At 39.4% G+C, this 24,087-nt stretch overlaps 1 protein-coding gene across 1 annotated transcript; it reads left to right on the top strand.

The window, feature by feature from the left end:
* The first annotated feature begins 3,568 nt into the window (after positions 1-3,568).
* On the top strand, positions 3,569-8,248 carry LOC107564543 (calphotin). Its single transcript, XM_016249650.1, has 2 exons — positions 3,569-3,761; positions 5,958-8,248. The coding sequence occupies exon 2, from the start codon at positions 5,961-5,963 to the stop codon at positions 7,593-7,595; it is 1,635 nt and encodes a 544-aa protein (XP_016105136.1). The 5' UTR covers positions 3,569-3,761; positions 5,958-5,960; the 3' UTR covers positions 7,596-8,248.
* Positions 8,249-24,087: the final 15,839 nt, after the last annotated feature.

A 24,087-nucleotide genomic window follows, 5' to 3' on the forward strand; every position in this document is an offset into this window, starting at 1 on the left:
AGAGGACAACAGGGGATGGACTTTTTCACTGGAGAAAGCGTTATTATGCATTATGGACCAAAATGACGCTTTAAAGTTAAGACATCCTAATGATAGATTTGTTTCTTACAAATACAGGTGCATCTCAATAAGTTAGAATGTCGTGGAAAAGTTCGTTTATTTCAGTAATTCATCTCAAATTGTGAAACTCGTGTATTAAATAAATTCAGAGCACAAAGGCCTTCAGCTCATCTGCATTTTTTGGTCTCTTGTTTCTCATTTTCCTCTTGACAATACCCCATAGATTCTCTATGGGGTTCAGGTCTGGTGAGTTTGCTGGCCAGTCAAGCACACCAACACCATGGTCATTTAACCAACTTTTGGTGCTTTTGGCAGTGTGGGCAGGTGCCAAATCCTGCTGGAAAATGAAATCAGCATCTTCAAAAAGCTGGTCAGCAGAAGGAAGCATGAAGTGCTCCAAAATTTCTTGGTAAACGGGTGCAGTGACTTTGGTTTTCAAAAAACACAATGGACCAACACCAGCAGATGACATTGCACCCCAAATCATCACAGACTGTGGAAACTTAACACTGGACTTCAAGCAACTTGGGCTATGAGCTTCTCCACCCTTCCTCCAGACTCTAGGACCTTGGTTTCCAAATGAAATACAAAACTTGCTCTCATCTGAAAAGAGGACTTTGGACCACTGGGCAACAGTCCAGTTCTTCTTCTCCTTAGCCCAGGTAAGATGCCTCTGATGTTGTCTGTGGTTCAGGAGTGGCTTAACAAGAGGAATACGACAACTGTAGCCAAATTCCTTGACACGTCTGTGTGTGGTGGCTCTTGATGCCTTGACCCCAGCCTCAGTCCATTCCTTGTGAAGTTCACTCAAATTCTTGAATCGATTTTGCTTGACAATCCTCATAAGGCTGCGGTTCTCTCGGTTGGTTGTGCATCTTTTTCTTTCACACTTTTTCCTTCCACTCAACTTTGTTAACATGCTTGGATACAGCACTCTGTGAACAGCCCGCTTCTTTGGCAATGAATGTTTGTGGCTCCTTGTGAAGGGTGTCAATGATTGTCTTCTGGACAACTGTCTGATCAGCAGTCTTCCCCATGATTGTGTAGCCTAGTGAACCAAACTGAGAGGCCATTTTGAAGGCTCAGGAAACCTTTGCAGGTGTTTTGAGTTGATTAGCTGATTGGCATGTCACCATATTCTAATTTGTTGAGATAGTGAATTGGTGGGTTTTTGTTAAATGTGAGCCAAAATCATCACAATTAAAAGAACCAAAGACTTAAACTACTTCAGTCTGTGTGCATTGAATTTATTTAATACACAAATTTCACAATTTGAGTTGAATTACTGAAATAAATGAACTTTTCCACTATATTCTAATTTATTGAGATGCACCTGTACACATCTTTTCACTTCACACTCTCATTCTGACGGCACCCATTTACTGCAGAGCATCCACGTGTGAGCAAGTGACGTAATGCTGAATTTTCTCTAAATCTATTCTGATGAAAAAAAACAAAATCATCTACATCTTCGATGGCCTGAGGGTGAGTACATTTTCAGCAAATTTTCATTTTTTTATGAACTATTCTTATAACTAATAACCTGAATTTAGCTCCTCTTATCACAGCAGTTAATCTTATTTTAAACTCCGATCATCAAGTTTAGGTTTTATCTAGCTTTTAAATGTTATTCTTGTCATTCTGTCTTTCATCAATATTCTTATCCTCTTGTTCACAGGCTTTGTCTAAAATGCAAAGAGCTGTTGCACCATCATTCTTCAGACACTAGAGGCTGCTGTCTTCTTTTCTCCCCCAAAGAAAGCTGCATCCTGAGCAAACGTTTTTGTTGTTGTTTTATTGACATGAGACGTATGATTAAACACATATGATATGCTTGCTAAACATTCTCAGGGGCATAAAGCTCACAGATCATAAACCTTTCAGCACACAGAGTCTGGGAACTCTGTAACCTTGAACTCTCTGCCCAGAATAGCTGGGCATTTGAACAAATTACCAACATACCAGCTGTGCGACCGAAATCTAAACATTACGCACAATTTTTAGACATGAATGTAGATCATTAAAACTGTCAAGAAATAAAACATGTATTTACATTTTTCACATGAGACCACAAGCTCTCATATTTCAAGTATCTGACAGTAAAGTCCTGTGTTAGGTTGATTTCTAATCTTGACATTTAGTACAACAAAAATGCAAGCTGTGCTGTAAAACATGCAGAACTACGGAGAGGAAACTAGTTTCTCACGACCATGTTTCATCACATTCCATGTGTCTAGCAGTGATGAAAGGGTGCGCTGGTTCATTCCTTCCCTCAGTGAGATTTAATCATGAGCCTGTGATGGGAAAAAAAAAAAATATATATATATATATATATATGTAATTGGCTTGTCTACATAAGGATTGACTTATAATAATCCACACAGCTGGCCTGCTTTGCCCCAGGGTGAGACCATCCTTTATTGTACACTTGTGCACAACAGCATATCCAATATTCTTTTTTTTCCTGCATAATAATGATATCTAATGTACTTGATTGCTCTTCAAAGGTTCATGTTAAAAGTTGAAAGTTAATGTTAAAACTCACTTAGTAAGTAATAGACAATAATGTCTATTACAACTACTTACTGTATTTAGCTATTTAAAATATTCTGATTTCTGCGTCTGATTAAATAGGAGGCCAAAAGTAACCCAGCAGGTTAATAGTGACTACCTGTCTTTGTAAAGACATATTCAACATATTAAATGGCTGGAGGGCACATAAGATACGAAGTTATTATATTAGAGAACCATCCTTTAGAACGGTGAGTACTTCTTGAATCTGAAGCCTATTATAAAAGATGAAAAAGAAGAGTTAATGTTGTGGAGTGTATAGAGCTCATATGAAACAGGTCTAGTAAAATCTCATGGCACCTCTGCTTGTACTATTAACAGCAAGTAGCCAAATTTCACAAGGGTGCCATGTCAGACCACTTTAAGTGGAATGTTATATTAGGAATGACCTCATGACTCTTACATCTTTCTTGACCTGCGGCACATATATGATTCAGAAACATTATTCTGGTGGTTTGCAGACACTCAAAGAATCTGAGTCATTCAGCATTGCCAAGATAAGAACAAATTAATGAAATATCTTTCACTTTCTGTTTAAGCTATGGTTACATTTAGCTGTTCTTCCTTCAACAGAATATCTGCTTAAGACTGGATTGGTGCATGGACACTTTACACTGTTAAAACAATATTGTGCAACCGAATTCGAAGGCCCTCTTCATTCTCCTCTCCTTCAGCCATGGGGGTGGAGAATTGCTTTAACCCCTGTCCTTACACACACATAAAGAGAAATGCATGCTAAAACCAGTCAGGCAGGTGGAAAAAAGGCAAATCCACCAACATCAAGTCAAAAGGAATACAGTTGCTATAGAGATCACTTCAAAAAAGTGAAAGAAAAGGGGGCATTATTCCCAAAACCCATTATAAAGCCCATCTAATCTAGTAAAATATGCACCCCCAACGTGAGGAGGAGAGGGAGGGTATATGGATAGTGGGCAGGAGAGGCTGTGATAACGACAGATGTCTCACAAACCGTGGGTTTAACAGGAGGGGTGAAAAGAGAAAAAACGCCCAGTCGCAGATTGGACCTCGGGGAGAGAGTAGGACTGGCTCGAGCTGAATCACATTCACTACTACAGCAGAAAGGAAAGTACCTTCAACGCACTCTTACGCACGGATTTTCACAGAAGCAGGTCAGTAAAATGTTTGCAGTGACTCTGAATAACGGGTAAAAATCACTTACAAGACAAAGCGTTGTACTGGGGCTGGAGAGATATAGTTGAACGCAGACAGCACGAGCCGTTCTTTGTTCTCGTATTTTTCATGTCACTCGTACAAACTAAAAGAGGTACAACATAAGCATCCCATATCTATGTTACTCAATAACTAAACGTGAAAAAAGGTCGATTTCCTAGAAATGTCTGAATGACACTTTAAAAATGTCACATTTATAATCTTTCTAAGCTTAATGTTATTACGGGAACGTGTGACTTGTGTCCTATAAGATTGGGAGGTTAAAATGTGAGTAAACGTACAAATAAGTCATATATAGAAGCTTTTGTTTTATTATTTTATATTTCAAAATGAAGCAGTGGGTTACAGGTAGCTCTTACTCAGTTAAAGATTTAACCCCTTTTGTATTTCGAGTTCCCTTTACTGGTGCTTTTCTATTGAAAGTATGGTTTTAAGGAAATAGGAAGGATTGATTTGCTCTTATTAAATTCTTATTAAAACGTAAGGAGGAGCCGGTCGATATGAAGGGGGTGGGGGCTTGGGTGGTGGTGATGGGGTGGGGGTATGTATCTTTAAAACTATATAAAATTTTGTGTGCGTGTACTCTGGAAATATGTAAATATATTAAAATGCAAACTAATATTTGTGTTTTTATGAAATATTTCCACCACATTTTTTTCTTATGCATCTTATATATTGTAACCTACAGCCAGACATGGGATAGGTTACTTGGTTTGCCATATTTGCTCTGGGTATTTCACTAGTCTTCAAGGACATAACTTTCAGAATATCATTAAGCAAATTTCTTTACATCATTATATTAATGAGTAACTTCATCAAGCAAGATTTGCAGGAGTAATGGAGGCTGTGAAGTGTACTGGCACAGAGCGCTGTGAGAGGCTGTAATAAAAACTGTCTTTAGTGAGCGCTGACATAGGCAGCACATCTCAGCAGTGGGACCCATCTGCAGGTTGGACTGGGGCATGACTGCGTATCCGGTCTTTGTTTGCCCCAGTGCAGCACTATGGACAGCTCCTATTGTAACCCCACCATGCTGCAGCTTAAAGGATATTATCCAATTGAGCTGCAATAATTGCAGGTCTTTGAAAGGTTGCAAATGGTGTCATATCAGTGGCAAGAAAAAACATTTAATCTACCTCTCACATCCATAATTCCATATGTATCTGAAACCAGTACCAATTAACAAATTGCCATTTACAAGAATGTTTTTTCGGTAAAAGGAAAAGTTGTCTAATAAAACCTTTCATTAGAGTTTAAAAATAATGATTTAAGTAACATCATTAGCATTGACAGATGTGACCAAATGTGATTCAGTTCATGTTATCTAATCAGTCTTTCCCCTGAAACTTATCTTTACACATCCCCAAACCAAGCTGCTTTACCAACCAGAACCAGCCATGAAAAAATGCTAAGAGAAGTGAATGAGTTTTATGCGACTTTTTAATGTATTTTAGTAAAACTGTATACAGATTGATAGAATAAAAAAAATGCAGACATAATTCAATACTTGACATAACTAGACCTGTTAACTTGGTTTTGTTGGTTTTGTCTAATTTTCTGAGGATTCACATGTTAAAAGTGCTATGTTTCGCTTCCAAATCGTTCTACCCCATTATATACAATCAGTGCCTGCTGCCTTCACACTGTAAAACTGGGTTCTTGAATGATATCTTTACAAGTTTACAAAAACGTAAGTGACATTCCCATCCAGTCACCATTTGTCCTTAAGCCACGTCCTCCTCCTTAACAAAGTTGGATTGCATTCAAAGTCCTTGGCAGAGATTGCATTGGGTTGAATGCCCTTTAAATGGAGAAATAGGGTGGGCTATGTGACCACTTTTACATTTTACAATTTCATATCCATAATGAGGTGCTAAGAAATATTGGTTATTTTCCAATGGAGTTTTAGACTAAATTTTTGCACAGGCATGTCGCTCAAACAGTTGAGTATGGCACTAGAAATGTCAAAGTCATGTGTTTGATTCCCAGGGAATTTATGAACTGATAAAAATGTATAATGAAGGAATGCAATGGATCTTGCTTTGGATAAAAGCATCTGACAAATGCATAAATATAAATATATTAAAATGCAGTGATGTTTGTAGCTTACATAAGATGTTCTTCTGTTCCCACAGAACATGGGAGGCAAGCTAAGCAAACGGAAGAAGGGATATGATGTCAGTGACCCTAAAGAGAAGAAAGAGGAGAGTGCTGTGGCAGCAGTTGAACCAGCTGAGAAGAAGCCAGAGACCCCTGTGACTGAGTTGGAGGCTGCACCGCAGGAGGCTGCTACGGTAAGTGCAGCAGCGCCAGTGGTGGAGTCTGAAGCACCAGCTGAGAAGCCCACCTCTCTTTCAGCAGCACAAGCAGAGGTGAAGAAGGATGATGCTGCTCCAGAAAAGCCAGTGGCTACAACAGAGGCATCTACTGCTGCATCTAAGGAACCAGAAAGTGCTCCAGAGAAACCAGCAGATGTACCAGAGTCACAAGCAGCTGAGGTACCAGCATCTGCATCAGAGGCAACAGCAGTAGAGGCACCAGCTGCTACACAAGAGGCACCAGCAGCAGAAGTACCAGCAGCTGCAGTAGAAACACCAGCAGTGGCACCAGAGGTATCTGCACCCAAGGAACCTGCAGATGCACCAGAAGCATCAGCAGCAGAGGACCCTTCAGCTGCATTTGAGGAACCAGTGACAAAGGAACCTGCAGCTGCACCTGAGGAACCAGTGACAAAGGAACCTGCAGCTGCACCTGAGGAACCAGTGATAAAGGAACCTGAAGCTGCACCTGCAGCAGAGGAACCTGAAGCTGCACCTCAGGAACCAGCAGCTCCACCAGAGGCACCAGTGACAGAGAAACCTACAGCTGCAACAAAAGAACCAGCCACTGCACCAGAGACACCAGTAACAGAGGAACCTGTAACATTATCTGAGAAACCAGCAACTATACCTGAGGAGCATGCAACTGCCCCAGAGGCTGAGGATTGTGCAGCTGCACTCGAGGAACCTGCACCTGTGCTAGAAGAGCCTGTCTCGTCGCCTAAACTTGAAGCCTCACCAGTGGAACCTGTCACAGAGGAGGTGGTAGAGAAAGTGGTTGAGGAGGTTGCAAATACCAATCAATTGCCCTGTGAAATTACAGAAACCAACGATGTCAGGCCAGAATCAGAGACTGTTACTGAGGCAGCAGCTCTAGAACCAGTCGCAGAGTCTGCCCCAGTGCCTGAACCTGTTTCCGAAGCATTGAGTGTAGCAGAGGTCGAGATGGCTGTGCCTTCCCCAGAGGAACCCACATCAATCACAGAGCCTGAATCTGAAACTGCTGCACCCCCAGAGGTTACACTAACACAAGCAAATCCTGAGCCATCCCCAGAGCCAACACAACCCGAACCTGTGGCAGAACAAAAGAGTGCAGAGGAGTCCATTCCTGCAATCGTCATCTTAGAATCAACCTCAACCAATGAGCTCTGTCTTGAGGAACCTGCCTCGACTGTAACAGATCTGAAGCTGAATAATGGAGACTGCGAGAGTGCTGGCTCAGCAGAGGAATCTGTGTCGGCTCCCCCTGAGGTAAACGGGGAATGCCATGTGCAGGCACCAGACGTAGCCCCTGCAGATGTCCTTGAGTCCCCGGTTGAGGCATGTGTAAATGGTGTGAAGGACAAAGAACCCCCTCAAGAGCTAAGTGACTGTGAACTGAAAAAGGACTTGAGTTTGGCTGCTGACTTTCAGGCTTCAGCTCCGATTGGCGACGTGGTAGAAGTGCCACAGTGAGTCGGCTGAGCTGTCGACTTAATCTGAGAAACAAACCTTAAATGTGAATCCCATATTGATGCAAACAAACAAATGAAACAATCGTCTGACAACACAGGCTTTCTGAAAATAAGTGTGAAAAATGCCTGTTGTGTTCTCTCAGGCAAAGGAATTTCTGGTTAACCAAAATGAAATACAACCACCCAAGAGCTAAGAGTGCGATAAACGAAGAATGAAACAGTGAGGGTAAAAGCCTAAAAGGAAATGGGAGGGAAAGAATGAGAGAGCGAGAGAGAAAGAGAGCGAATGGTCTTTGAAGTCTTTGTGGCCGATGTCCTGCTGTCATTGCAGAGAGTGAGCTTACAGGCCTGGTTGAATATGTAAGCCAGAGGAATGATGATTAGACATGAGCAGAATTTTTAATTATTGAGATGGCAGAACAGAAATGCTGGACAGTAACAATAGTAAAAATGAATTGAATGAACAGAATCAACTTTTGTGTGCGAGACTGATCCATACTGAAATGGTTTATTGGATTAGCATTTAATAGTATATAATCTAATTTAGACCACATTTCTGTCACCATGTAATACGGAGATTTGAGGATGAAGCATTTTGAACTTTTCATGTTGGGAGAATCAGTGGGGAATGTTCATTTTAACTTAATGGCTTGGCTTAGAAAATAAAACACTCTGTAATACCTTAAAAATGGTTCTTTTTCTTTTTTGCATTTTTGTGAATGTTGTGCTGAATAGATGCATATGTTCTTTGTTCACTTAAACGAGTAATACTTAAAAGAGTATTTCAAATAAATGTATGATGCAATCTCCTGCATAGAGCAGACCCATTTTGTTCCAAAAGCATGTGCTCAGCATGTGCAGTGTTGACTCTTAATTAATATAGGAGTAGCATACTGTAGTCGGCTGCAACAGTTACATTCAAGGCATGTTTTCAGCCATTTTGTGCCGTAGTAGAGATCTGACTGGCAGGTCACCATTCCAACAATGTCCCAAGAGTCATTGACTTTGTAAATGTGTACTGTGGGGCTGGGCATCAGACACGTGTTGTTTTGAGTAACATGGAACATGGCCATGAATACAAATGTATGTTCAAAGGCTTAACTCAAGCAGGTTGTGGTAGAACAGGGGAAATCATTTTTCATTCTTCACAGGGGGAAGAGGTTTCAGGATAACAAGTGGGTGATGCTGTACAATGCAGCAGACTGCAGTGGGGGAACAAGACTGGGGAACGTCTCTTGCTTAAAAGGAGGAGCTCTGTGAGAGCGGCCATGACAAAAAAAGATAATGCCTTCATACAGTTTTACACATACATATACACGTACATAACCTCCCACATAGAAAGGAAAACACATGGACAAATTAGAAACACATCTTAATAATCTCACAAAAAATAGGTACTGCAAATGTGCTACTCTCACCTACTCTCTAAAAGAAAAGAGAGGCTGTCTCACTTAAGTGTGAATGCACAGAACTGATTACAGGGTACTTTTGTACCACTGTGTGTGAGTGTCTGCATGAGAGGAGAACAGAGGCTAGAATGAGAAAGGCTTTGCGAGAGATGATGCTGGAAATATCTGAACGTTCCCAAGTGCCCTCCACAGGCACCATAATGAGCTCCTCCACATACCAAGCACGAATTCTCGGGTTTCTTAAAAAAAAACACACACACACAGGCTTACAGATTTATGAAAGGAATGTTCTCTAAAGCTGAGGGGGGTGGGGGCAGGATGGGTGAATGAACTCACTGGCTTCCGTGTTTTTCAGAGTCACTGTTAAACTTGTTCTCTTTGTGAAATCAGAATGAACAGAATGTATTTTGTACCACTTTCTGAAAAATACTATATAAACTAATATTATACAGCAGTGTTACACATTTAAAAGGGGTAGTACCCTAAAAATTAAAATCCTTTCATAATTTACTCACCCTCTTGTCATTCCAAAACTGTTTGACTTTTGTGGAACAAAAAAGAAGATTTGAAGAATGTCAACTTTATACACACAACACTGACATGTTTACAAATATGCAACTTTTTTTTAGTTTTCTAAAAAAAAATTAAAAGTGAAAAATTATCTTGATATCTTGCACTATATGGTTTATATGCCTCTTATAGTTTGTCATCAAGAAGAAATCTCTGGTTTACAGATTTAACGGAAGCGATCCAGTGTGAGGAATTTTCTATGCAAGGTATCCAGTTTCCTCATTCCATCTTTTGAAGAATGTCAACTTTATACACACAACACTGACATGTTTACAAATATGCAACTTTTTTTTTAGTTTTCTAAAAAAAAATTAAAAGTGAAAAATTATCTTGATATCTTGCACTATATGGTTTATATGCCTCTTATAGTTTGTCATCAAGAAGAAATCTCTGGTTTACAGATTTAACGGAAGCGATCCAGTGTGAGGAATTTTCTATGCAAGGTATCCAGTTTCCTCATCCCATCTTACTGTGCTTGGGGAACAAGTTTCCTTCCTTCTCTCTCTCTCTCGCTCCCTTCCTCCCATATTCTTCCTCTCTTTTTCTTAGCTTTCATGCACAACAGATGAGAGGCCCTGCTTGCATCTTGATTTAAAGGCTCTCTACACAGTGCATATTTGTGCAGCCGCAGCTGCAGTGCCTGGATACACCAGCACTATGTGTTCTATACTGGTGCCTTGGCACAAAAATCGACGTGCTTTCCTGTTCCTTTCTACACACGAGGACATTTGATCTTTCACTTTTGCTGCTCTTAAAATAAAATCCCCTTCCTTGTATTAAAAAAGTTGGTATAGATACAATCTGGGACATGTATTAAAGGTTTTATGTTATTTAAACATTATATGAAGTCGGCATATAATAGAAATTCACCCTATTCAATTCTATTTTAGAAATGCATCTTATTTTGAATTATTTATTTGTGTTTTATTTCATAAATTTTTTTATTTTGTAATTTTTAATTAAAATTTCATAACGCAATTTTCTGGTAAAATGACAGACTTCACTCTGGTGACATATGAAGCAGTTCTCCAATCATTTACTCCAGTCGTTTAAACTCCACCCCTTTCTTACAATCAGCTGCAACTCCCATTCAGATCTGTCTCTATCCAATCAACAAACAAAAGTCAGCATCCTGAAGTTGACAAAAAAAAAGTGTGGTTTCTTAATAAATCCATATCACATGACCACAAAAAGGCCTGTTATCCTTACAGAAAGTCAACGGTTGACTGCGGTCCAGGTCACGCCGCTTTTGCAGCACTACACAGTGAAGAAAATGACTGATTGTCTCACCCAAATGAACTGACTTCTTTCTACTACCGATTTCAATCCTTGAAAGGCGAGTGTTAAAGTGTTAAAAAAACTGAAAAACTCCAAGGGGGATTCCCATTGTTTTTACTACTCCTCTCTTATTCTCTCACTCCCTTTGTGATTCATGGCCTGGCAATACTCTGCCCATCTGTGCAGCTGCTTTTTAAGGCTGTCATTATATGCGGGTATGCAGATGGCTTTCAGCCTGAGCTCAGTCATACTTACAACCAGTATTGATCCACGAGTTAGCTTAATGGCCACCGAGAGGGCTGGGTCTGCCTCCTTACCCTTTCCCCTCTATTGCCCCCCCCATATATAGATTGCAGTCTATCCTGGCCTGCTGTCTATCCAAGCTCTGCTGCACACTTTTGTAACAGACCCACCCAAATGCATGTTTGAGAGGTGAGGAAAGGCACAAGTGGGGGTTCTGCGTGTGTGTGTGTGTGTGAGCTGGTGACAGCCCCAGCATGGAGTCTCTATGGGGGAAGATGTGTCTTTGTCGTGTCGCCCAACCCCCTTCCTCTCTTCCTTCTCCCCTCAGCCATTAGGAGAGAGAGAATTTTATACCCTGACACTTAATCATTCTAGACCATTAAACAGAGGAAGGAGGAACCAGAAGCCGGGTGCTTAGCAGAGCTCATTTTCCCCTGAACAGCACAGCGATCCAAGCTGATTGTGTTTGATGTTACACTCCTTTTTGTAGGCATTATAGATAGTAGGCAGTTGCTATAAGGTTAAATAGCAAGCTTTAGGCGGAGATATGTATACAGACATGTTTACTTGACACCAGGAGTGTTTACTTATCAAAGGCCCCATATTTTCCACGCACATGACATGCAGAAGGGAGCGAGAGAGAGAAAAGATATTGTGGCCAGCAATTAAGAATTCATTCCCACAACATTTTAATTTTGTCCTTCATTTTTGTTCAATTGTAGCCACAATTTAATTAAATTAAACTGAGAGAATGAGTTGACACTTTTCACAAACTGTTAATAAAAAGTTATTAACATGATAAATAAAAAAAAAGAATGTAACACTATACTTTGTGTTAAATTACCTTTGAATGAAATTTCATAAAACTAGTTGCTGTGCGAGTGTTTCCAGTACAACCGCCAAGGGAGAGTGACGTCAAATTTGACATATTTCTCTCTTCTTAGCATCATAATCAATCTCTCGATATTTTTTCCTCTTTGGAAAAGTGTTGTAATGGATTATTTTTTAATTTTGCTATTAGAGAAAAAAAAAATAGGTTGTAGTTTGCATTTACCACTATTGAAGTTTACCTAAATACGACGACTTCTGTGAACCCTAGAAATGTGAAAAGGGCCCAACAGTACAACATGGCCATGATGTAACTAATAAAATGTCAATAAAACATTAATAAAATGTGGGACTTGATTCTTAATTTGTGGCCACAATATCAAATTTTTCTTTCACATTTCATGTTCAGGGCTCTAGTTATGGAAATATAAATTGATTTCACTGTAGTACAGAGTGGTTCATCACTGGAAAATGATTAGCAAGTTTGTTTCCCACAGTGGACTGTAGGTAAATATCTACCTTTTTGTTTTTTTCGTACAAACTATCCCGTTACTGTGTGAGAAACCGCTACAAGCGATTCAGAGTGAGTGAACTGTCTGAATGAGTCAAACTGAATCATGAACAATTCTAGACCTTTTTTTAACAAACCCATCTGAAAGATTATATCAGAAGAGTGATTCATTTGTGAATTTTGCTAGTTCTGATCAGCTGATATAATAGCTGAAATATTACCTGGGAAAATTCTTCTCAGGTTAGTTTATGGTAATCGGGAAGGGTTTATCAGTTCTATTTTACTGGGGCAAAGCAGTATTACCTTATGCCCCAATAACAAGGGTCTAGAGATACATTGACTCTGACATTGTTTTTTGCAAAGTCATAAATAAAATCAGCACTTTGACATGGTTAGATGAATTACAATGCTCATTCACTTAGCCTGGTGAGCAGTGGCACTGGGTATGTAAGCAGCATGTGTGTGTGTGTGTTTAAGATTAAATATTAAAATGCTGAGCTCAGTCACCTTGAGTAAAACACCAGTGTATGCAGGGTAAAAACAGAAAGCCATTGCAATCTCACATTCCTGCCCTTCCATGTAGAAAACAGCCTGCTGGTTACAATGTATTTGAAACCTACAGTACAGTCATTATGTAATCAGAGGGAAGTAGCAATGCTCACTCATCAGAAGTACTTCTTCTAAAAGTATAGGAACGTTCACTTGCTGGTTACTGAGAACTATGTGCTAATAAACTGGGTTGTCAATGAATAGATTATCATGTGTCCAGACAAATTCAATTTATCACAAGACAATCTTTTGTGGAGACTCCGATTTTTGCTGCCTTTACGTCATCCAGGAAAGTTTATATTTATATAGAATCTCAGAATTGGTGAATGCTTTTGGTCCATTCACCACTGATGTAATTTTTTCAATTACTGATAAAGATGGCAGGGATTTTCAGCACTTACCCGACACATTAAAAAGCAAATGATGCACAACTGGTGTGTAATTTTGCAACATCTGTGTATTTTATAATTCTTGTGCTGCCACAAAGGTTGCTGGGAAATGTTGAACATTCATGTTGCCTTGTAAACCAGCCAAATGGTATTGTTTGGCATGCTTTATCGTTATTCCTCAGCAAAAGTACACAAACACTGTACAGTCAACATTTACATTTGAAACTAAATTCTCACCAATACAGATTCACTTTCACCATGATTCTTAAACTGGCACAACAGCACCAACTTGAAAAGTCTGTCTATATTCATATATTTACATATATAGCCATACAAATATTACACAGTTGTTATTATTTATGTTATCTTAGCAAACTCAATAGTCTCATTTTCTGAACATGAAGCAAAGAACAGCAGCATGATTCTGTCCAGCAGCACTTTTAATCTATAAAAAGTGTACTTAAGTACAGTACTCAAGTAAATGTACTTAGTTACTGTCCGCCTCTGATAAAATATGACCTTGGCTTTTGGGAGCATGTGGGTGACACTGCTAAATCAGAGGCTTTGCTTGCTTAAGACAGGGCTGCCAGAGAGTCTGTCGCACTGAATTATTTATCAATTAGATGACCGTTAGCGGTGACAGAGGGAAGAAGGGAGCCGAGGGAGACAGGGCAAAATAATAGCAGTGTGTGTGTTTGTGAGAGAGAAATATGTGTCAGGGTGTGTTGGTGTAGATAAGAGTTCATGTCTGTTTGTATGCTCTGTTTGTGTGTGTGTGTGTGTGTTGTCGTTCTGCAGGGCTTTTTGGTTGTTAGAGGCGCTTTATTATGGTCTGTCACAGCCTGTCACTGGACACACATGCTGAAGGCCGTTGATGCAGGTACAGTGTATACAGAGTTTGTGTGTGAGCACATGTGGGGAAAAGAGAAAAGCCTTTAGGACAAGACAAGTGTAGCCTTTCTGAGCTAACATGCTAACAATCACACGCAGACACAAACCGACACTGATAAAGCTGGGATGTTACAGTTCAACAACACTATCAGTTTCACCATATCTAACACAGTCGGAGTAAAACAGAAACCTTGTACACCACTGCAAACCCCTGCACTCAAGCAATTCAACTATTCAATCAACTTCACAAATATAGGCTGTTTTTTTTCATATACACTTTAATGGAACTGCCTGAAAAATGCATTTATGTTAGAATGATTTGAACTAAAGAACCTAAATTTATGATGCCACGGTCAGATTTTATTTTAAGAACCCATTTAATGATTAGATATTTATATAAATATTACATAATAATAAATGGACGCAACCATAAGTTGAATCTGGAATAGAGTGCATTAATCACTTTTTCAGTGGTTTTGGTTCCGGAAGTATTTTTCCCATTAATTTTTCCATAGGGATTTTTAAAAAGTTTTCATGAAAACATTATAAGCCATTATATATATATATATTTATATATTTTCACACACACAGGCAAACACAGACAGTAAATTACTGTTATATTTACATTCACAAAACTCAGAGTGACTTGTAATGTCCTTTGGTTATCTTGCAGTCCATTAGATGATTACAGTCTTTCAGACTCACAGCACTCTTTGCAGTGATGCTCCACATAAACAGACACTTGCAAATGTGTCTCAAGAGAGAAAACAGGGCCCTGTTTTTCCATGAAGCATAGGCTATCTGAAGTCTTGTGTGCTACTCTGTTTTTTTCCTCTTGCCTCTTTTAGATTGTGCTAGGAAAGATAGGTTTGTTGATGCTAAGATATACTAGCTCACTGGTGAGTTTCAAAAGTGTTATATGAGACAAAGAGCAGAGGTTTTTAAACTGGTAGTAGGAGGTCTGCACAAAAAGAAAAGAAAACAGATAATCATAATCAAATAATCATAAAAATATAAATTAAATGCAAAAATGTCAACACAGAAGCTAATTTTTAAATTCTAGAACATGATGCCTTTACAATATCATTGTTATTATTTTTCACACACAGTATGAATGTATCTTTATACATAAATAATGAAAAATAAATATGAATAAATGTACACATTACTGTTCAAAAGTCTGGGGTCAGTAAGATTTTTTAAGAATGTTTTTTTAACAGTAAAAACTTACTTATTTAAAATAAAGTAAAGTAGTTTTCTATTTTAATATATTATATACTTTATATTCAGCATCATTACTCCAGTCTTCAGTATCACACGATCCCTTAGAAATCATTCTAATATGCTGATTTGGTGCTCAAGAAAAATGTCTTATTATTATCAATGTTGAAAATAGTTGTGTTGCTTTAAGTTATGTGGAAACAGTGGTACATTTTTCAGAATTATTTGATGAATAAAAAGTTCTAAAGAACAACATTTCTTGGAAGTAAAATCTCTGTGTAACCTTATTTATGTCTTTACTGTCACATTTGTTCAATTTAATGCATCCATGCTGAATTAAAGTATTAATTTCTTTCAGAATAGAAAATCATACCGACCCCAAACTTTTGAATGGTAGAGTATATATTTTTGGAGTATGTCATAGAGTATGTCTCATAATTTCAACTGAGACTGAAACAGAGGAAAAGAAAGTCTTATTGAGGAAGGAGAGGTTTAGGGAAGACATGGGGGATAGAGAGCAAGAGAGAGTAGAGGATAAATGGAGAGGAAGGCAAGTGGCACATTAGGGAGGGAGATCCTGTGGTGCAGCTTCAAACAAAAAGGCCCACTATGAGGGAGATCACTGATTACCAGTCTGGTGGTTGGACCTCATTAAATCCTTTCTCTCTGTCACTCCCTCTTCCTTTCTGAACCTCACACACTTCTCACCTCCTCTTCTGCCACCCAACCATATGTCCTCACAGCAGTGATCCCAGGTGTAATCAGAACCAGGAACCAGGAAAATTCACGTAGGTCAAGACTCCTGCAAACTCAGTCCTACAGGGGCATCACAAAAAGAAGCAGCAGAACTAGTGAGAACAAAAAGAGTGATTAGAGAACATTTCGTATATCAAGACATCTTGAGTGCACCACTTAAAGTGCAATTGCAAATGCTGGAGGCGACACGTAAAAGCATTTAGTTAATATTGCTTATCATCACCACATCATTACAGAGACTATGAGAGGAGAGACTAGAGGAAGTGAGGTTGATGTGTGTGGTTTGCTGCTGGATGTTTGAAATCTTTGGTCTGGCCTGATACCATAACCAATGAGTAGGATGTGTTTGTGAAGATACCATCAGAACCACTGGAACCCACCAGTCATTTTGACCCTCTTAAAGGAACAGTTCACACAGAAATGAAAATTTGCTGCAAATTTACTGACCCTCAGGCCATCCAAGATGTAGATGAGTTTGTTGCTTAATCTGAACAGATTTGGAGAAATTTAGCATCAGATCACTTGCTCACCAATGGATCCTCTGCAGTGAATGGGTGCCGTTAGAATGAGAGTCCAAACAGATGATAAAAGCATTGAAAGCATAAAAATAATCTACAACAGGGGTGCCCAACCCTGCTCCTGGCGATCGACTGTCCTGCAAAGTTCAGCTCCAACCCTAATCAAACACACCTGAAGCAACTAATTAAGGTCTTCAGGATCACTTGTGTTTGATTAGAGTTGGAGCTAAACTTTGCAGGACAGTCGATCGCCAGGAGCAGGCACCCCTGATCTACAAGTATCAACATGACTTCAGTCCATCAATTAACGTCTTGTTAAGTACCATTATTAAAGGTGCACTAAGTGATTCTTGAAAAACGTTTTTGACCACAGCGTCAGACCGAGTCCCAAAACACATGTGTAGCCAATCAGCAGTAAGGGGGCATATCTTGCAATAATAGAGAGAAGAGAACGCTCAATTTGAGTGCACAGCAGCCTGCCAGCGGTGGAGAGAACTCAAGGAGCAGAAAGGCCTGGAAGTGGACGCCGAGGTTACGTTGTTTCTGGATACGTGAGTAACGTTGTTATGCATGGGGGCTTTAAGAGGGTGTGTCAAGGGGCAGAGGTCAAAGGGAATTAATAAAAATTTTGACACGGCTAAAGAATGACTGTGTTCGGGTCTGTCTGTAAAGTATAAACAAAACATGGTGTCAGAAGTGGTTCTCTCATAAATATTGACTAAAAAGAAAGTCTAAGGAGGCAAGAGAAGGGATTATTAAGCCCAAATGTGCAAGAGAGAAAACGGCGAAATTAGAGAGAAATTAAAAACAGCCAGTTACAAGCGACAAAACAGCAAGTGTGCTTCGTGAAAGACAAGAAAACGCAGAAATGGATACGTTTCAAACCCCGTTCGGTATGCAGCTGAGAGGAAATTTAGCAGAAAATTGGAAGAGATTCAAACAACGTTTCACCATCTACTTGGCTGCAAGCGGGGTAGGTGGCAATGACGAAAAAAGAAAAGCATCTATATTGCTACATGTCATTGGCGAGGACGCGCTTGACATTTACAACAGCTTCCAAATACCAGAGGATGAGTTTAAATTGCAAAACGTCATGGCCTGATTTGAAGAGTACTTTGTCCCGAAACAGAACGTCATGTATGGAAGGTACAAATTCTTCTCTTGCAATCAAAAAGGGGGTGAAAGTTTTGATCAGTATTTAGCGGAGCTTCATACTATGAGTAAAACCTGTGACTTGCACGAATCTCTGAAAAGGGATAAAATAGTATGTGGCATTCCAGATAATTCAGTACGAGAGAGACTGCTGCGAGAGCAAGATCTTACATTAGAGAAAGCAGTAAACATATGCAGAGTGGCAGAGACTACTCGCGCACAAGCAAAGGAACTAAACAAACAAGACAAAACAGTGCACGCTCTCAAAAACATAAAGCCACCACAAAGTAAAAGTAAACAAGGAAAAATCTGATCAGATTCAAATAAATATGCATGTGGAAAGTGCGGCAGCCGCCATGAACACAGAATGTGTCCAGCATTCGGAAAAACGTGCAATAAGTGTGGCAAATGCAATCACTACGCAAAATTTTGCAAAACAAAAAGTACTGGAAGAAAAGTAAGTTGTAGAAGAAAAGTATTGGAAGAAAACACAGAGATATTTTTGGGATTCATTAAACGTATGCAGAAACAGTAAAGATGAATGGATTGTACCATTAACAGTTAGTGGTACAATTGTGTCACGGAATGCCAGGAGGAAACAGGGTAAGTTCCATGTGCAGTTTATTGCAAATAATAACAGGACAAAACAGAACAAAACGTAGCAAAATGTAATCCGAAACCTGACACCGACAACACCAACCAAGAAGACAATGTAATCCAGACGCAATGACAGACAGAGTGAGCATGGTATATATAGCAGGGACAATGAGTAAATGACAACAGGTGCCACTGATCAGAACAGAACCAAAGCAGGGGACCATGGGAAATGGAGTTCAACACATACAACATAGAACAGACAGAGCGCCCTCAAGTGGCCAGTCCAGGGCACCACAACCAACACTGCGACACAATTGTGCCATTTAAACTGGAGACAGGTGCCCAAGTGAATCTCATATCAGAGAAAGAATCTCAGACAGAAGCCAAAAATAAACAGTCAAAATAAAAGTCACAGGCTATACAGGAGAAGAGGTGCCAGTGAAAGGCAGCTGCATAGCAAATGTCTTATACAAAGGGAAGCACCACAGAATACAGATGCTGGTTGTAAACAAAGATGTGCAGCCACAATTGGGCTTAAAAACATGTGTGCGATTGGACTTAAAGTAAAGAAAGTCTCCGTGGCTAATGTGCATAAGGACACAGGAAATGATATACTCTTCAATGAATTTAGAAAAAAATTTTAAGGGCCTGGGATGCCTCCCAGAGGAACATAAAATTTACATTGATCACCAAATGGCACCAGTCATTGATGCATGTCGAAAGGTTCCCTTTGCTTTAAAGAGGAAAGCTTAAAGAAGAACTACTTTGCAAGGAAAAATTGGGAGTGATAGCAAAAACTGAAGAGCCCACGGATTGGGTGAGTTCATTGCATATAGTGGAAAAGAAAAACGGCCAGCTCTGAATCTGTCTGGATCCAATAGATCTAAATAAGGCCATCAAGAGAAAGCACTTTAAGTTACCCACTCAAGAGGAAATCATGTCACAGTTTGCAGGGGCAAAATGGTTCAGCAAGTTGGACGCTTCTACAGGATTCTGGCAAATGAAGCTGGACGAGGCGTCATCAAGCCTCTGCACCTTCAACACCCCTGAGGGCAGATACAGGTTTCTGAGGTTACCATATGGCATACTTTCAGCTCCAGAGGTATATCACAAAACCATCAGAATGATCTTCGAGCACATTCAAGTCGTGGAAACGATGATGGACGACGTCATAGTCTATGGTGCAGCCAAACAGGAGCACGACACCAGACTTCGAGAGGTACTTGAAGTGACTCGTAAAGTCAATCTGAAGCTCAACAAAGAGAAATGTGAATTTGGAATTAAATCACTAACCTTTCTGGGAGATTTCATCTAGGAGGAGGGCATAAAGCCTGACCCTAAGAAAACAACCGCAATTGAAAACATGGAGAGACCACAGAACAAAGATGATGTCAGACAGAGAAGGATGAAACAATGAAAGAGCTGAAGGTGGCTATTCAGGAAGGATGGCCAGAAGAAAGAAAAGACTGTCCTGTTAGAATTAGAGATTACTGGGCTTGCAGATCAGAATTTATGGTTGTAGATGGCATAATCGGCAAATGGCATAATAAAGGATAAACAAAACAATGTTGATTTTCATACAACTTATCCATGTTGGCTGTTGTTTGAATATGCTTGTGTGTCATCTCCACTGTTTCCGCTATCGTCGTTGCCATGGTTACGTACCTAGTGTGGGGCGAAGATTTCAAAATCGGGGCGAGGTCCTGTTGGGCTATGGGCGTGTTTGTTTTGGTGCTTTCAAATATCAACATCATTTGGCAAAAATTGCTTAGTGCACCTTTAAGGTGTTTAATCAAAGGAAAATTGCTATGGGTTGGTTTGACCCAGTTCATATTAAATCATTCTCTGCAAAACATCTTCAGATATATAAAATATTACTGATCCCACAGTGTTTCATCTGAAATTGCTAAAAGGGAGATATTACTGTACTTCCCCCAGGAGTCACTCTAGTATGGAGTCTCAAAACATTATCAAAACGATATAACATAGGTCTTTAGGGACTGTTTGACTGCATTATCTTGAGTATAACAGCTAGAGTCCTTAGCTAGTGGAACTTCTAGTCAAATGTATTATTTATGTTCATCACAACAAATGTAAAATAAATATGCACACACATATGACCCCAAACTTCTGAACGGTAGTGTACGTGGATACATAGACTGACTTTATAATCAACTTCCCTCACACACCGTGATAAAATACACATGATGCAGCTCAGTTCCTGCCATTAGTTCATAAGCACTAACAATAAAGCAATTAGACTGAAGTGTGTTATCACATGCACATCCTCATACACAGCCTGCGGTAGTGCTTTTCAGCAGTTCTGTATAGACAAATATAGGAATAAAGGAAGTATGTAAACATGATACACCACATCAGCAAGCACAAGAAAAAGAGAAAGAAACTTCCCAGAGAGAGAAAAACATATCTAGACTAGGAGTGGTTTAACAAAGAAAATTAGGAAACAAAAGCAAAAAAAGGAAATGAAAGGATACAAGTAACTTCCCAATGTAATACAACACAGACTCCCCAATGCATATTGTACTAGAACATACTGCATGGAATTCACTAGATGACAGTGTGATTTACTATGGTAATTTGGAGAATTACACATATATAATATAAATTATATAGTTTTAATGCACTGTAAGTTGTTTTGGACAAAAAGTGTCTGCCAAATGCATTAATATAAATGCAAAAGTCTCGGTGAGATTTGACATGTCATTCAACATTCTTGGAACTGAGAAAACAACTCAAGCCTCAGGGATTGTGGAAACATTTTTGACCAGCAAGTTTTTCTAGAAAAGGAGGTAATGAAATGTGAAGCTGAAATATGTAGTTTTGTGGTCTCTAAGCATGTAATCCTGCTTTGTCTTCTTGTGAGGCTGCCAGGGACAAAAATTAATATTATTAACATATGTTTTCAAATCTAAGCTCTCGCAAATCCATTATAAACCATCACATTATTTATGCCAAAGGCCCCTTTATACTTTTCTAAAGGCCAGTAAAGATACTTGGATTAAATTACTTGTTCTAATTAAATGAAAAATATATTATTTATGTTGGGAAGTAAAAGAGAGAAGGCAAAAATTGGGATAGCGTTGATTTAGTTTTTGGATTTGCCGCAGTCTGCAACCATTTAAAAAAGAGCCTATACGCTGATGACGATGGACATTTTGGTGCAGAGTGTTTTGGCTGTCGCTCACACAAACACTAACAAGGACAGACCGACCATGCAGCAAGAGAGTGCTTCTGCCTTCAAGACACACTGACATTTCTGCATGCACACACACACACACACACAGTAATATCCAGCCACCCAAACACTTGCATAACACTGTCTGATCCCCGTTTTGTGACCCTGCAGCATGCCAAGCACAGCACTGATGCAGCGGGGTGAAACAGAGGTCCTTTTCTGTCTGTCTCTATCTGCCTGGTGGGAAGGAAGTCGATGTCTCGTCTGATAACAGCCCTCTACCCAATTTCAGAGCTCCTTTTTAAAACCAAAAGCTGTCAGTGTAAGCAGGTCATCTCCAGCTCATAGCATTACTCTGTACAACACCATTTCCTTCAGTGAGATGATTTTTCCTGTGCTGAGAGCTCTTTGGATCAGTGTTGTACAGATGACCTGCATAAAATGAGATTTTTCAAAAAGGCAGGTGAGCGATAACATCAACAATAACATCTCCTCAATAACAAACAATAAAAAGCTGTTGTTTTATCCACCCTATAGTCTAGGATTACAAAGCTGACTGCAGACTGACCTCTTCCTGTGAGTGTGCTAGAGTGGTTTTGGCAGTGAGAAAAGCACATAATAGAGTGCATGCATTACGCAGTTGATTCTGGCCATCAAAGTGATAAAACCCTGAGAAAAATGTACAACGAGAACAGCATTTTAAACATGGTTAAAAAACTGCATCAAAGCTAAAGCCTTCATATTGTCTGCAGAACAATATGTCTACAGCAGTCTTATTAGAATGGACTGTAAAGAGTGAATGCAACATATTTTCTTAATGTTCTTTAGCACTTGTGAGAAAGAGAGAGCAGAAGGAAGGAAGAAAGGAAGAAAGAAAGAAAGAAAGAAAGAAAGAAAGAAGACTAATTACTTATGAATCAAAGAAATTCACCAATGGGAAATTGTGTTCTTCCACCCTGGCCCATAAAACAAAAGTACATTTATTAAATATACGCATCAATTAAATACAAATTTCTAGGTATCATTTCAATAAGATCTGTCTTTCTGTAAGTCCTATAATGGTTTTCAACCAGGGGCCTCAGCAATTTTTCAAAGGAGCAACAGGATGTGACAAACTTTAAAATAAAACATTCTAAAAACACACACACAAAAATAAGACGTAAACAGAACCACTCCAATAAACCTTTCAAACTTCTAGATGCTTAAAACTTTCAAACAAGTCTTTGTCAAGCAATCAAAGGAGTTTAAGTCATACAAAATTCCAGCTGGAATCAAGTATCCTGTTTGCTACCTTATTTCGCTATCTGATTTGCTAATTTGCTACCAAATTCAACTGAATTCAATTCATTATTGCACACAATAGCACCAACATGCATTGTGATAGGCCATGTGACAACAATATAGTATACGGTTAAGCACACTAATGTTTAAAATGTTTCATTGTTGCAGTAGGCCTATGCCTACTGTTTCACTTACTATTAAAAAAACAGTATAATGCACAGTATTCAATAAGCAGTAAGACCGTATTTTTTTCTGAACAGCTTTTGATATGCTCAGGACGTTTAGCTTAGCTCATGGAACTGTGTTGCTTTTCAAACCTGTGTGGTGTATCCGAAGTGGTGCCCTCCTGTGGCTGTGGAAATTCACTACACAAAGATCTGTACATCCTCTTAACAAAAAAAATCAAGGTTCTGACCTGTCTCTTCCCCACCCCCTCTCTGTTCCCTCCCCCTCTCTTCACTTGCTGATTGCTGCATTGTGGGTCTCTGTATGTAGCATTATGCTGGCAGAGTGTATACAAGCTTGCTGACACATGCAAAGCAGCACAGCCAGACATCCTGACAAATCTACACACACATGTGCACACAGCATCAAACACGCACACAACAGCCTGGATTAATCTTTTTCATGTTGCATAAATGCTGATGTGTTTTCAGTGACTGCAGATCTTACGGAAACTAGTCTGTCGAGTGCTCCTTACTGTTCACAGCAGGCTCATTTCAGCCTATAATTATCAGTAGTTAGTGCTTTCTAAATTTCACACGGAGAGCTGACAACTGACATGTTTTGAGAAAACCATTGATTACAACTAAAATTTGTTGTAAATATGTGTCTTTAACTACACGTTGTCTCACAACCAGTCGCAGACCTAAAATACACACCACAGTAACATTTACCAGTTCATTTTGTAGCAGACATACCCAAAAAATGATTCACGGTTCAATGATGGAGTCAGTCATGAACTAATACCTTTAAATGATTCACCGACTGCAGAGTCTGTCTCTGTGTACTCCTGGTATTAAGGTTTGTTTTTGTTTGATCGAATCACAAGTATAGACAATGGAGACGCCTTCCCGTTTTGCACCTGGTCTCTTTTGTGCACTT

This window comes from Sinocyclocheilus grahami, unplaced genomic scaffold (assembly GCF_001515645.1).
Source record: "Sinocyclocheilus grahami isolate Dianchi unplaced genomic scaffold, SAMN03320097.WGS_v1.1 scaffold946.1, whole genome shotgun sequence".
Lineage (NCBI taxonomy): Eukaryota > Metazoa > Chordata > Actinopteri > Cypriniformes > Cyprinidae > Sinocyclocheilus > Sinocyclocheilus grahami.